At 47.0% G+C, this 13,636-nt stretch overlaps 1 protein-coding gene across 4 annotated transcripts in view; it reads right to left on the bottom strand.

Annotated features, from left to right (window-relative positions):
* Positions 1-6: 6 nt before the first annotated feature.
* The window catches only part of LUZP1 (leucine zipper protein 1), a 78,368-nt gene continuing 64,738 nt past the window's right edge, over positions 7-13,636 (bottom strand). For all 4 annotated transcript variants that reach the window (XM_025215597.1, XM_025215595.1, XM_014524740.2 and 1 more), the window contains exons 3-4: positions 8,620-8,781; positions 7-4,412 (exon numbers count right to left, since the gene is read on the bottom strand). In XM_025215597.1, coding sequence (XP_025071382.1) covers positions 4,374-4,412; positions 8,620-8,781 — 201 coding nt within the window. In that variant the 3' untranslated portion in view covers positions 7-4,373. The remainder of the gene's footprint in view (positions 4,413-8,619; positions 8,782-13,636) is intronic.

The following is a 13,636-nucleotide window of genomic DNA, read 5'->3' on the forward strand; positions in this document are numbered from 1 at the left end:
AGCTGCAACTCCACTGTGTGGGCTTCTACAGGTTTTTTTTGTGGGAAGCCCCTGTTGTGTTTGGGGAGGACATCAGTACTCTTGGTCCTCTCAGGTGTACAGCTGAAAGGCTGCTGATGCTGGCTATGAACGGGTTCCAGTAACAACTGAGACACTCTTTTGAGTAACAAATAGGCTCGCTGCATTTGCTCTGGGGGCTTGCACTGTTTTACTTCCTAACATCAGATATGTTTGGGGTGTGCTGGGAGGCTGTTGGGCCTGGGCAATGAAGATAAGCTTGTGTGAGGCTGTACACAAGCAGAGCCTGGTGACTACAAAGTCCAAGCTTCCCCAGTAAGGAATGAAATGAATTCTCTTGGGAAGAGCTGTGATACTGGTATACTAGGCTCAGACTGCTGGAAAGGAAGAAGGGAGTGAAAAGAGCCAGGGAGCCTGTGTTTAGGTACTTGGCCCTAAACAGGAAGACGTGGAATGACAGTTCAAGGGCTCTGCTCAGTCTGACCTTTGTGCCACGAGTACAGACCCATCCCAATAACCTGCTAGCAGGTGAAAGCCACTCAGTAGCTACGGGACTGATTCCACTCCTTTCCTGTGGGAATGGCAACATAGCAGAAGGCTGGATCTTCAAAGGGATGCGAGGCTTTCTGTGTTCAGGGACCATCCCCTAGGTGCCCTAGCAGCCAACTATTGGATGCCTGAATCCAAAATTAAACTCCAGGCTCCCCATAAACTATGCAAGAAGAGGTAGGTGCCTAAGGAAGTGATCCTTAGAAATGCACTGTGGGGCGTGCAGGTATCTAACTTTGTCTTCAGCCAGAAGCACCAGGCAACACATTGCTGTAGCCAAACAAGTGCCAGCCCTGCTCAAGCTCCTCAGCCAGGAACCCCTCCTGAAATCAGGAGTCAGCTGCTTGGGGAGCTCATGTTCATTTCTTGATGTAACACGAGAATACAGATACCCAGCTAGTCTTCACTGGGCATACACGGACAGCCAGGTTCTTATTCCTCCTTGCCTGATTTGGTTAAACCCAAGTTTGCCATGTCACAGGGAAGCAGCCGAAGGTCCAGCCATACCGTGTTCTGAGCTGAGGAGCCCGTACTTGTATATTCATGGAGTGAGCTACAGGCTCACTCAGGACATGGGAGATGAGGGTTCAACTCACTACTGTCACACATCTTTACTTCCTTTTCTGGTTGTATTTTGGGCAAGTGCTATACTGTCCTTCCAGATTTTGGTACCCTGCAGTTTGTCATGCTTAGAGCATTCAGCTGGCATTGGGTCCCACTGGCAAGATAGAGAGGGAATAACCACAGAACTGGAAGGGACCTGTAAGATCATCAAGTCCAGTCCCCTGCTATGGGCAGGAAGTTACTGGGCTCAGGTGAGCTCAATGAGGTACCTGTCCAGCCCCATCTACAACACCTCCAAGGAGGGTGATCACACCACTTCTGCTGGGAGTGTGTCCCAGATTCTGGTGACCCTTAAAGAGAAAAAAGTCCTTTCTTTACATCTAGCCTGAATTTGTCCTCTATTAGCTTATGCTCATTGATCCTCATCCCCCCGTGAAGTGCCTTCCTGAAGAGCTGCTCCCCTAGATCCTGGCGTTCACCTCTGACATACTTGTAGGCCGCTATCAAGTCACCTAACATTGAACTATACTGTCTTCGGCTTCTGCTAGTGCTCTACACAGCCTTCGCTGTGCAGCATCAACGCTTAGAAAGCATTGCCTAGGTCACCAAAAATATAGACACTTTTGGGGGTTAGGCAGCAGCCAGGTGGGGAGAACATCAATGGCATGTACAAAGGTGGAATCGGACACTAAAAGGTGCCCAGCAGCTTTTGAAGATCTAGCCCTGAGCATTTACAGTAAAAACGCTCAGCAGCTGTTGCATCAAACAGGGAAGGTCCTGCCTGCAGAGAGAGAGATGGGTCAGGAGCTCCAGTGTGGCTGATAGCTTAGTAAGGCATTCATTCAGCTGCTGCAGATGGCACCACTGCTGATGTTAAAATAATTCCTTACAATCAAGCCACAGCTATGTAGCTGGGAGGCGAGAGCCCAGAGCCCACCACCTGGGAACTGCCAAGTAAGATCTGTGTCAGCCTATGTTGAGAGCCCATCCCCACTAGCCCTGTGGGAGTGGTGTGAGATGCAAGGGGATGCAATCTTACTGGTAAGCAGCAGGTAAACTACAGGAGGTGAAGGAGGTAGTCGAACAGCTGCTGGGCCCTGTGGTAGACAGGCCTGTATCTGAGAGCTAAACCGCCCCATGTGCCAAGCTTTACTATTCATGCCATCCAGGAGGAGCCCACACAGACCACAGAGGATTCCTCAGCCTGATGAAGAGTTTTTAAATCCAAACGCTTGCTAAAAAAAATTTTTTTTCAACTATTTAAGTTGGTCTAATAAAAGATACCAGTTTCACCCAAAGAACCTGGTCTGCCTATGTCCTTAGACCAACACGGCTACGACCTACACCCCTGTCACAGGAAAGCCTTAAGTTACTTAGCCAAAGTTTGTAGCAGATCACCCTCCTCCCCTGGCCGCAATGACATGCAGCTCAGACCCCTTTTGAAAGTAGGCCCTGCCATCCTTATTGGGCCAGGCTGAACAGGGGCAAGAAGACAAGCATGCCTTCCCCACTACGGTGCTAAGGAGAAAATCATCAGGAATGTTCCTGTGCTGGGTGAGAGGCGACAGTGCCGGACATGCTAGGCTGTGGGCTCAGAGGAAGACTAAACCGTATCTGGCTGCCACCAGACCAAGCTACTTCATGTCTCCTAGGACAGTGCATGGCAATTGGGTGGATCCAGAAGGGATGGGTTTTGTCCTATTGTTCCTTCCCCCGCTATGTCTTGATACCCCGAGGCTGCAGGACCCTCAGGTGACCTTGTACAGGGGCAGCAGCTATGCCTGACAGGCAAAAAGAAGTGTTGGGACAGGTATGGGGATGGGGAGAAGGGGTAGCTCTCCTGTTCCCATAGGCCAACCTATGAGTCCCCATCTATCACTTTCCCCAGAACAAGCAGAACCAGACTGCACAGCTGCAGGCAACAGGGCTTTGCAGGAGAGATGCTTGCTCCTTGTTGAGCTGGCAGCTTTGCACAGGCCCCATCATTAGCACAGTCCTGGAGGAAGTTTGTGGTGGCTGGGCTTTGATGGACTTTGTGCTCCTACCCCCGACCAGTGCAGTACCTTCCTCTTCCCTGCCCCGCTGAAGGCATAGGCCACAGAGAGACATGGGAGAGGGGTTGTGGGGAGGGGCACAGGTTTGCCCCAAAGCAGCCTGAGCATTATGGATCCAAGTTGAGCACAGGATTCAGCTCCGCTGTGCATTTCACTCACCTTTTCGAAGGAAAAAAACCAGCTTTGGGAGGGGTGGTGAGGGGGTTGTGTAGCCCCCTGAGGGTAGGATGTTAAATGCAGTGTTCAGGAGCTGAAGCTGGGAGGCAGAGCTGGTGACTCTTGGGGGTGGGAGAACACAGAGCTCTGGCCAAAAGGCACCCAGGTCCAACCCAGCATAACATTGCATTGGGATGAGTATTGCTGTCTTGTTTGGCTCAAACAAATAGTCCCATATTGTAAAACCTGGCCAATGAAATGTGGATCTTGAGTTATGCAGTGACTGTCGCAGCAGGTGCGGGAGGGATCGGGAAGAAGCTACATTTAAGCAATATTCTTCTTGCTCCTGCCCAGCACAGCAGTTTACAACATTTGAGTGATGTGATCTGGGGAAAAGTGCTTCCTTCTAAATATCAATTAAGAGGGTTGGGAGCTCACATGCTTTTCTGGTGCAAGGTCTGACTGTAGCCCAGTCTCATGTCTTGGCTTCACTGTAATCTGTCCTTGGAGAGGTGGAGCAATAGCAAAGGCAGATCACGAATAATGCAAACTCCAACTCTTCCACACCTGGAGGAAGCTGAGATTTCTTGTAGAAATCCAGATGTGTTGCCCTGCTGTGAAGAGCAGCTACATCATGGTTGCTAGGGTGGCTCTGGCATCTTTTTCTAAATAAAAGTGGTTAAGGAGAGTTTGCTTGAGTTCCTGCAAGTACCACAGCTTGGTGTAGAAGCAATGGTTATACACCCAAAAGGGTTCCCCTATGGAGACAGGGCTGTAGTCCCACAGAGACAATTCCAGTCTTGGGCACAGAGACAAAGTGGGATTCCCCTGAGTGAAGTCTCTGTAGCATCCTCCCTGGCAGCAGAGGAAATTTCGCTGGTAAAACTTCTGTCCTACACAAATCACATTAGAAAACAGGTTCCAGGCTCACAGTGAGGAGTTTACAGGCCAGGAATGACATCCATGCAGCTGGTAACATCCTGTTTCTTGCCCCACGAAATGGAGTGGTTGTTTGGTGGAAAGAAATGAAGTTCATCTCCTAGAGGTCATCCGGCAGGAGCGAGAAATACCCTACAAGAGAGAACCCCAGTGTCACCGACTAGGCAGGTCAGAGGGCTACCTCCCCCCACCCCAAGCAACAGTATGCACAAACATCGCAGCCAAAACCACCACATTTTCTCAGTCTTTTCCATTCCCCTCTCTGGGAAATGAAAATGTCTCAGCCTACGCACTGGTCAAAGGAGCTGGGGGGGGTGCAGGCAAGTCAGATTTGACAGTCGGAAAACTGCTGTGGGCCACTGAAACAAGCCATTTCTATGTGTGCCCAAGGAATGCGTCAGCACCAACACGGGGACGCGGCAGAGCCCTCAGCAGTACGCGGGCAGCCGGCCCGCCTGCCAACCGAGCATTTCCATTACCACTCGCCTGACGCTGAGGGCATGTGTTGGCCTGCAGAGCTGCGGGGGCCGGCTGCGATGCATGGGATGAGAAGGACCCGGTTTCCCCTTTGGACCCTATGCTGAGCTTGGGGCGCTGGCAGGTACAGAACGTTTTTGCTTGAAGACTGGTCGAATCAGATGGAAACAGCGACCGTGCCATTTGAGACTTGTGTTTCGGAGTAGAATCAAGAGCGTGCTTAATTTGCCAACAACCTGCACTGATTGAGCTTGTGACAGACGCTTTACACTCCGCGTTTCTAAGTGCTCATGCAGACGCGTGCTGCAGGGACAAGAGTCGAGCGTCAGACAGGTCACCGCTCTACCCGCGTCTAGCCAGCGAACTCAAGCTTGGTCAGGAGGTGCTCAGCCAGTCCTGGGGAAATCCCGTGGCAGCTCGCTGAGTAGAGAGCAAAGTGCCGTAAGAAAACCCTCGGCAGCTGCAGCTCCCGACACCGACAAAAACTGTTTGGCAGAATTCAAAGATAAATGCAACCCCCAACCAAAGAGAAACGAGTGCCAGCAGCCCCAGCCTGCCAGACTAAACCGTTTGGACGGTTCAGTGGGACTGAAAGCACAGGCCTCAAAGGGGCTGTCCAGCCTCTACATTCACAGGTAATCATCCGGGTTTTCCATTCCTCACAGAAAAATGTGGTAAAACCTGGATTTTTCTCATTTTAAGCAGAAAAGCCCAGATTTTCTCCTTTAAAGGAGAAAAACATAGGGAATGGTGGGTTTCCCCTTGCAGGCTGGCAGAGCTGCAGCCTGCAAGGGGCTGGGGGAGTGGGAGGAGGGTGGCCAGGCAGGGGGTGCCGTGTGCGTGTGCACACGTACACACGCACATGGACACCAGGCAGCCTGCGGAGCAGCTCCTGCAGGTAAGTCTGGCAGCAGGGTAGGGGGGGTACTAGCTTTAGCTGCGGCAACATCCTAATGCCATAGAGGCACATAGGGGAAAAAAAAGCCCCCAGAAACCAGTAACATTGATGAGGTGGAAAAAAAAAATTCTTCCTTGCCCCAGTGGCAGCCAGCAAAAGCCTGAGGTGTGTGTGTGCATACACACGCACGCATGCACACACACACACACACACACACACACACACACACACCCCCCGTCTTCGCCTTCTATCCCTTCCATAAACTTAGCCAGTCCAATCTTAAACTAATGCAGGGTTTTTGCCCCTGGCATGACTTTGCTTGGAAGACCATTCAAATGTCATTCCTCCGGCTAGCGCTCTTCTTCTAACCCAACCCTGCTCCCACCTTGCGCCCCTACTGCAACAGCTCATCAAAACTACCTACGTGGCCCTCCAGCCCAAATAACTGCCTACCTCTGACATACACTATTATAAATGGAGTCTCACAAATGCCTTGGTACAATGATACTGGGATCTTCTCATCTATACTGAATATACTTTACTTAATACATCCTAATATGGCATTAGACTTTTTCACAGCTGTATCATACTGGCAAGCTAATGGTCATCCTATGATCAACCAGTCACCAAGGTCACTCTCTTCCTCACATGTCAGCAGGCCACGTATGCCCAACTTATTAATAAAATCCTTTTTATTGGTTTCTTAAGTACATGACTGCACACTTTATACCATTAAACTTCATTCAGTATCCTATGCTTAATATCACAAGGATTAGCTAAATCTTTTTGTATAATAATCCTCTTCTCCAAACACTAGTTTAGTGTCATCTGCAGATTTCATGAGGACACATCTAACTCCAGTACCAACGTCATCATTAATAAATGTTAAACAGGATAGATCCGTAAGCCAATCTGTGAGGAACAGCACTGGGACCTGTTCTCCAAAGGGATGGACTGCAAGATAGATAAAAAACTGGCTGAATCCTCAGGCTCAACGGGTAGTGATCAATGGCTTGATGTCTAGTTGGCAGCTGGTAACAAGTGGAGTCCCCAAGGGTTGGTCCCTGGGGCCGGTTTTATTCAATATTTTCATTAACGATATGGAAGATGGGATGGAGTGAACCCTCAGCAAGTTTGTGGACGACACCAAGATGTGGGGAATAGTAAATACGGCTGAAGGGTAGGGCTAGGATTCAGAGTGACCTAGACAAATTGGAGGAGTGGAAGGGGGTCATCTAGTCCAACCCCCTGCTCAAAGCAGGACCATCCCCAGATATATCATCCCAGCCAGGGCTTTGTCTAGCAGGGTCTTAAAAATCTCCAAGGATGGAGGTTCCACCACTTCTCTGGGTAACTCCAGTGTTTTACTACCCGCCCAGCGAAAAAGTTTTTCCTAATATCCAACCTAAACTTCCCTTGCTGCACCTTGAGCCCATTGCTCCTTGTTCTGTCATCTGCCACCGCTGAGAACAGCCCAGCTCCATCTTCTTCGGATCCACGATTCAAACAGCTGAAGGCTGCTATTAAATCCCCTATCTTCTCTTCCCCAAACTAAATAAGCCTGGCTGCCTCAGCCTCTCCTAAATCATGTTCCACAGCCCCCTAACCATGTTTGCTGCCCTCCACTGGACTCTCTCCAATCTGTCCACATCATTTCTAAAGCCCAACAACAACTGCGCACCAGAATGAACGCACACCGAAAATCTATCAAAGACAAGAACACCCAACTACCTACCTGTGGGTGCACACTTCTCAGAGGGCAATCGCTCCCTCCCCGATCTCTCACTTCTAATCCTCAAAGGGAACTTTCAAAACACCTTTCACAGACGAGCCTACAGACTTCACTTCATAAACCCACTGGATACTAAACATCATGGACTCAATATAGACACTGGTTTCATGACACATGACAACCTGCCTAACATCTGATTCACCAGGTACCTACCTGCCTGACCTGACCTCTTACATTCTCCTTTTCCCCCACCTTTTTATGCCTTCCCTCCCCTACTTTTCTGCCCTTTGTCTCCCTGATTTCCTATCTCCGCCTTCTTTGAGAGCCTCTTTCTTAACCTGTATTATCTCTGTGATGTTTCCCTCTGGCCTTCCCCCCCGCCTTTCTTTGCCTCCCCTGCTTTATTCTCCTTCTACCTATTTATATTTTCACTACATCCTCTCACACTTTGAGCTTCTCTCATGCCTGTTTTCCTGATCTCCAACTATTTTCTTTTCAATGACAGCCTCTTTTCCACCTATGGGACTTCTTACCATCTTGTACCATCTATACTTTTCCCAGAGCCTGACGAAGGGATTTTGATCCCGAAAGCTTGCAGAAAAGGACAATTTTCTTGCCATTTTCCAGTTGGTCTAATAAAAGGTATTATTTTGGAACCAAGAGTTCGAGTTTTTTGTATGTCTTTTCCACCTTGTATTCTAGCACTGTAATATCTCCCTTTAGCCTTGTTTTCCCCTGTTCCCTTCCCCCTCCCCTCACTTCTTTACCTCTCTGCTTTAGCTTTTGTCTTTCTAATTACTACCTATTTACATTCTCACTGACATCCTGCTACACATTTAGCTTCTCTCATTCCTTAGTCTCAGCCCAGCAGAGTCTCACTATGCCGGAAACAGGGTGACTGCGCCCAAAAGCCTGCTAAGAAATTTTCCAACTACTCAGTTGGTCTAATAAAAGATATCACACCTACTCAGTAGTAGAAGGTGAAATTCTACAATTTAAAATCAGAAATAAAATGCACATTTTGCAAAGGTGAGGATAACTGATCACCAAAACAACTTACCAATGATGGTTGTGATGGATTCTTCATTTCATATTAAGACCTTTTTTTTTTATACTATGCCACAGGTCAAACAAGAATTGATGCAAGGCCTGTGTTACACTGACTATCAGACTGGCTGGCCTTCTGATCTATTTATTGAATTTTCTTCAGAGTGGCCTTTGGCTTCACTTACCTGTTCCTCTGTCTTACTGCCTGTCTGTGCTTGAAGATCTGCATCCTGTTGCAGATCTGTCTTGGAGGCTGGCCTTCTCCCTGGAGTGTCAGCTTGAGAGAGCTGGTCAGAAGAGCCATATTGTTTTCCTCTGGAGCTGCGTATAAGATCTTTATTCTCCTCCTGTGCAACAAGAGTAAAAGAGGTGAGGTATCATGTGCAATCATTCCAGTGACAAAGGCATTCACTTGGGAGAGTGCAGATCTGGGTCCTGCTTTCTGCTCCAAGGGCTGTCTCGATAATATATTATACATTCATTAGATAAAATACACAGCTCTCAGCTGTGTCCCAGCTACTGAACTAGGGAGTCACATTTACTCATCCCCTGGGTATTGAACCCAGGTTTCCTGCATGCGAGGTGAATGGCCTACCCATTGAATATTGTGTTGTATCCGCAGCTGTTGCTTTATACACGTTCATTCCCGTGGGTGTGTAGGCCAAATGGGTGTACATGCCCAGCGCATACCCAGTGGATCAGGATCATCATTGGACTTGGCAGGAGAATGCTTAGTTTGTGAATCACAACTGAATTTACATGTAAGCTAGGGCCATGCTGCTCAGCCCTGACAACGTGGCAGCAGGTCTGGACATGCAAAGAAGCAGAACTTGATGTGCTTGGGAACCCACGGGCCTAAGGAATTCAGGACTTTTGGACTTAGGCCGCGTCTACACGAGATGCAGTGGCGTCGCATGGCACGAACTGTGATGGGACGCTATTGCGCAGTAGTAATGAGCACTGTGCAGTCAGCGTCACCGAGAAGCCGTGTGGGGATGCTACTGAGAAGTAACACCGATTACTGCGTCGTCATTTAGTACTTGGGTATGCAAGTAACAACTGCGCAGTCAGCGTCTCACGTAGACGCGGCCTTAGACACCTAAATCCTGCTGTGTCCCATTTCTGGCACCTAAGTGCTTTTGTGAATCTGGACCCTGGTATTTCGCTTTCTGAGGTGACCAACACCTTAAGCTCCAATTAGCCATAAATGAAAGCTTAGCAGAGTTTAACACGTGAAAATATGGTCCTCAGCTACTTAAACCAGGATGGTAGGATATTTTAAAAAAATAGATTATATGCTGCTGCTGGAAGTAACATCTGTATTTTCCAGACATTGTGGTTGTGATTGTTATAACCATTATGACACGCGAATGAAACTTTTTTTTCATAACACTTTGCCATACTTTTTGGAATCAATTCTCTAATTGGGGGCTCTTGTTTTTTCCAGTGAGTTGTTCTCAACAGCTTTGTACCCATGACCCGGTAAGGGTAGTAACACCAGCCTCAAGAGATGAAAAATCAGGAGAATACAAAAAATTGTGCCTTTGGGGACGTTGGGTGATTTAACATCCTCAATTTCTCTACTAATGCTGTGATCACAGAGGGTTGAAAAGTCTACTTTTGTTGTACGCAGAAATACACGCTTCACGCGCTTCTTTTTGGCTGCTCAAATGGAGGTTCCACTTATACAGAGGAACTGCTATTCGTTTCCTATTACTGTCTTGACTCTCTCCCATCTTATTTTCCAACCTGACCCCAATTTTCTCCTACATTACCAGGGCTATAAAATGCAGCTGTAAATTCATATCTGACACACAAAACACCCCTATGTATCAAGTTTTCCTATTGCATTTCAGTAAAGATTTATGTGAGCTGCAGATCTTTACACATTAGAATTTCTTTATATCAACCAGTCTGCCAACTGCTGGAAAAATCCTACCCCGCCAAGCAGACATGCCTAGAAATCAGTGCACTAACTGTATCAGGAGCCCTTAAGCAATAACTATTAAAAAATAGACAATTTTCTCACGGTCAAAAACTTTCAGTGTATTCTGCTTTCTGTTCATAATTTTGATCAGCTACAGAAACACACAAATATTTGCATCTCTAGCTATACACATTTAAGACTCATAATAGCTTAGTTTTGTGGTTTTTTTAAATCTCATTTTGATCATAATTAGTTGATCAAACAGCTAGGAAAAAAAAATCAATGATCCTTTTCTCCTGCTGGCCCAGGACTTCTCCTCAGCCCAGAACCTAGTGGTACCTTTGTCCTATTCTTCCCTCCCTACCTCCTACCATCCGAGTCCTCTGTTTGCTACTAGTGAGATAAAGCCAATCCAGGCCTCGTTGGCAAGAACCATCGCCCTGCGGGCCCCTGCAAACACTTCTTTCTACATGTCCAGTCCTGAAAAGTGCAGGAATGGCCAAACATCTAATATCATTGTGCAAATTCCTCTTGTAGGTGCCAAAATGTGAGGACTTACATTAAACTTGGGAGATGAAAATAATAGGCGGCTACTTTTTTTTTTTAGTGTCACTATTCTGACTTCAAAATCCCAGAAATATTCCCACAGGACCTTTTGTTAATAAATAGCCAATTATTTTGACTACTTGTATTTCAAGTACAATCTGACAACTGTCATGAGTGCCCCATGCATTGATTTCTATATTTCTCATTGTTCAATCCCTATATTTTTTTTATCCTGAGAAACGTGAGTTACTAGTTAAATAATATTGTAAAGGTTGCTTGTCTCACTCTAAACAGACTTTCTTATTTTGCATGTCAACCCCCATTCTTTCTGAATATCCAACTCTTCCCCATGGCATATAATATAATGCCCATTTTTTTTTTGTCATAAAAGCTAGCTGAAAAAAAACACCACCTTATATATATATATATATATAAGGGTGTGCATGCATGTGTGTGTGTGTGTGTGTGAGTGAAAAGCAGAAACCTTATATATATGTGTGTGTATATATGCACATATTTTATTATATATGTGTATTACATATTTGTATATATTTTATATTTTATAATTTTATTTGTGTGTGTATATATATGTGTGTGTGTGCGCGTGCATGTGTGCAATAGTTTATATTTGTTTCCTAATGAACCCTACGCTATCATAGCTATCAAAATTAGCTCTCTATATAGAGCAACCATTCTAGCAAGTTGAGAAACACAAGGTATAACTATATGCCATTGAGAGGCAGGTAAAGTATCTCTCCATGACCTAGCTCAGGTACCAGAAGCAATACAGCTATGTTAGCTTGGCACTCCACCAAGGTTAATCAGCCCTGCTGAAATGCGGGACATATTATCCCAAGCACAATGCCGCGCTACTGCAGTCATTCGGATTCCCTACCTAGCCTGAGTAGCTTTGCATGTAGTATGTTGCTGCACCACTCCATATAAATATGCTTACAAGCCCAGATGCTATTTTACTACTAAGGTACCCATGTTGTACTTATGTGATTAAGTGGCTAACTGTGATCCATCCTGAGGAAGCAACTCACCCATCTTTTGCCAGCAACCTGAAGTTTAGGGAACTTCCCTAGGAAATGGGAGGGTTGGATGCTAGTTCCCTTCACTCAGAAGGGGCTTGAACATGTACCTTCCACTTCCTCAGGAAGTATCCTACCCTCCAGGCCACAGTTTAGGTAGGGCTGAGGGCACACTCCATTTGGCTGGTCGAGGCTGGCCCGCTGAGCAGAAGGAATGAAGGATCCCTAGGATTAGGAGAGCAAGCAAGTTGCATACAGCCTGGGTGCAGCCCAGTGCGCGGGGTACTCTCCTAAGGGGCAGGGAGTCCTGGCTTCTGCTCCCAATGCTTCTGCTCCCTGATACTACAAAGGCACATACAGAAAAAGAAGGATGGAGAAGGGATTTTCAATTTGTTTCCTAGCTGTGCCACAAATCTGTAATAATGTTTTCACTGATTACATCCTCCTGCTCAGCACTTACACTCACTGAGCAGTAAGCAGTAAATGGTCACTGGATAAAATGCTACTAATACTGTCAAGCCAAGGGTCCACCTAAGGCTAATGTGGTTATAGCACATAAGTGTTAGTAACCTGTGTCTATAACTCCACAGCCTGCAGCATGACTCCAGAGCGGGGCTTGAACTCACATCTCAGGAGACGCAATTAGCCACCTTAAGTACTCTTCTGCCACACCCCCACATCATCCTTTTTGATGTGTAAAGGCCATTTTTTCTTGAATGATTTCAGCGTGTATCTGTATCTCTTAAGGCACTAGCTATATAACCTGACCAGTGCAAGTTGTCCTGGTAGCAATGCCTGGGGCTGCCTGGCCAGTGCAAACCACTGAAGAAAATATTTTTAAATGTAAGTCGATGGAAAGCCCACCCCAGGCAAAACAAGTCTGGGAAAACTGGCTTCCACGCACCCTGCCCTTGCATATGCCCTCTTCCCGTTCAGCTGATCCATACAACCTTGGATAATTTTAATAATTTTATAATGAAGTTTTAAAAACATCTCTCTCTCCCCTCCCTCCACCTTCTCAGTGAACATTTTATTTGATACAAAATGGAACAGCTTCAACAGGAGAGATTGCACGTGCACCATCGCAGCATATGCTAGCACCCACAGCACAGGGCAGTCAGTCTCAATCAGGGTGCTATAACACTCTGGGGTGCTAAGAGACACTTTTAAGGGTGCCATGGGATGCCATGTAATGCTAGGTGTGATTCACAAGATAAATCAGAGATTTCCAATAGGAATCCACCATGCCAACACCATTGTGACCTGCTGTGGGCTTTCTGAGTTCTTTGCAACAGAACTGCTTTATTATTTTTCCCACTGTCAAAAAACAAGAGAAAGCTAAGGTTTTCCAAGGGGGAGCTGGAGTCTAATGAGGGATGGCTTGAGTCTAAGCAGGCGGAGAACCACTGGATTAGAAACAGTGCAAGGTAAGGATTCAACTCCTTGCTCCATACTGGATCAAAGCAGGTTTTGAACCTGGAGCTCTCACACTAGCAGGGGCAACGCTCACCCCACTGCTCTATGGGGCTGGGCTGGCAGCAGTGCCACCTCCCTCTGGCTGTACCTTGGGTGAGGCGGGCAGCCGGGCTTAGCTGGCTAAATCCATGAGAGTCCCCGGCTATGAAACCTGAGCAGGCCCAGGCTCCCCCCTGCATCCCGGAGTTTAGTATCAAGCACTCTGAGAAGGGAAGCTGA

The sequence above is a fragment of the Alligator sinensis genome, unplaced genomic scaffold (genome assembly GCF_000455745.1).
Source record: "Alligator sinensis unplaced genomic scaffold, ASM45574v1 scaffold800_1, whole genome shotgun sequence".
Taxonomy (NCBI): Eukaryota; Metazoa; Chordata; order Crocodylia; family Alligatoridae; genus Alligator; species Alligator sinensis.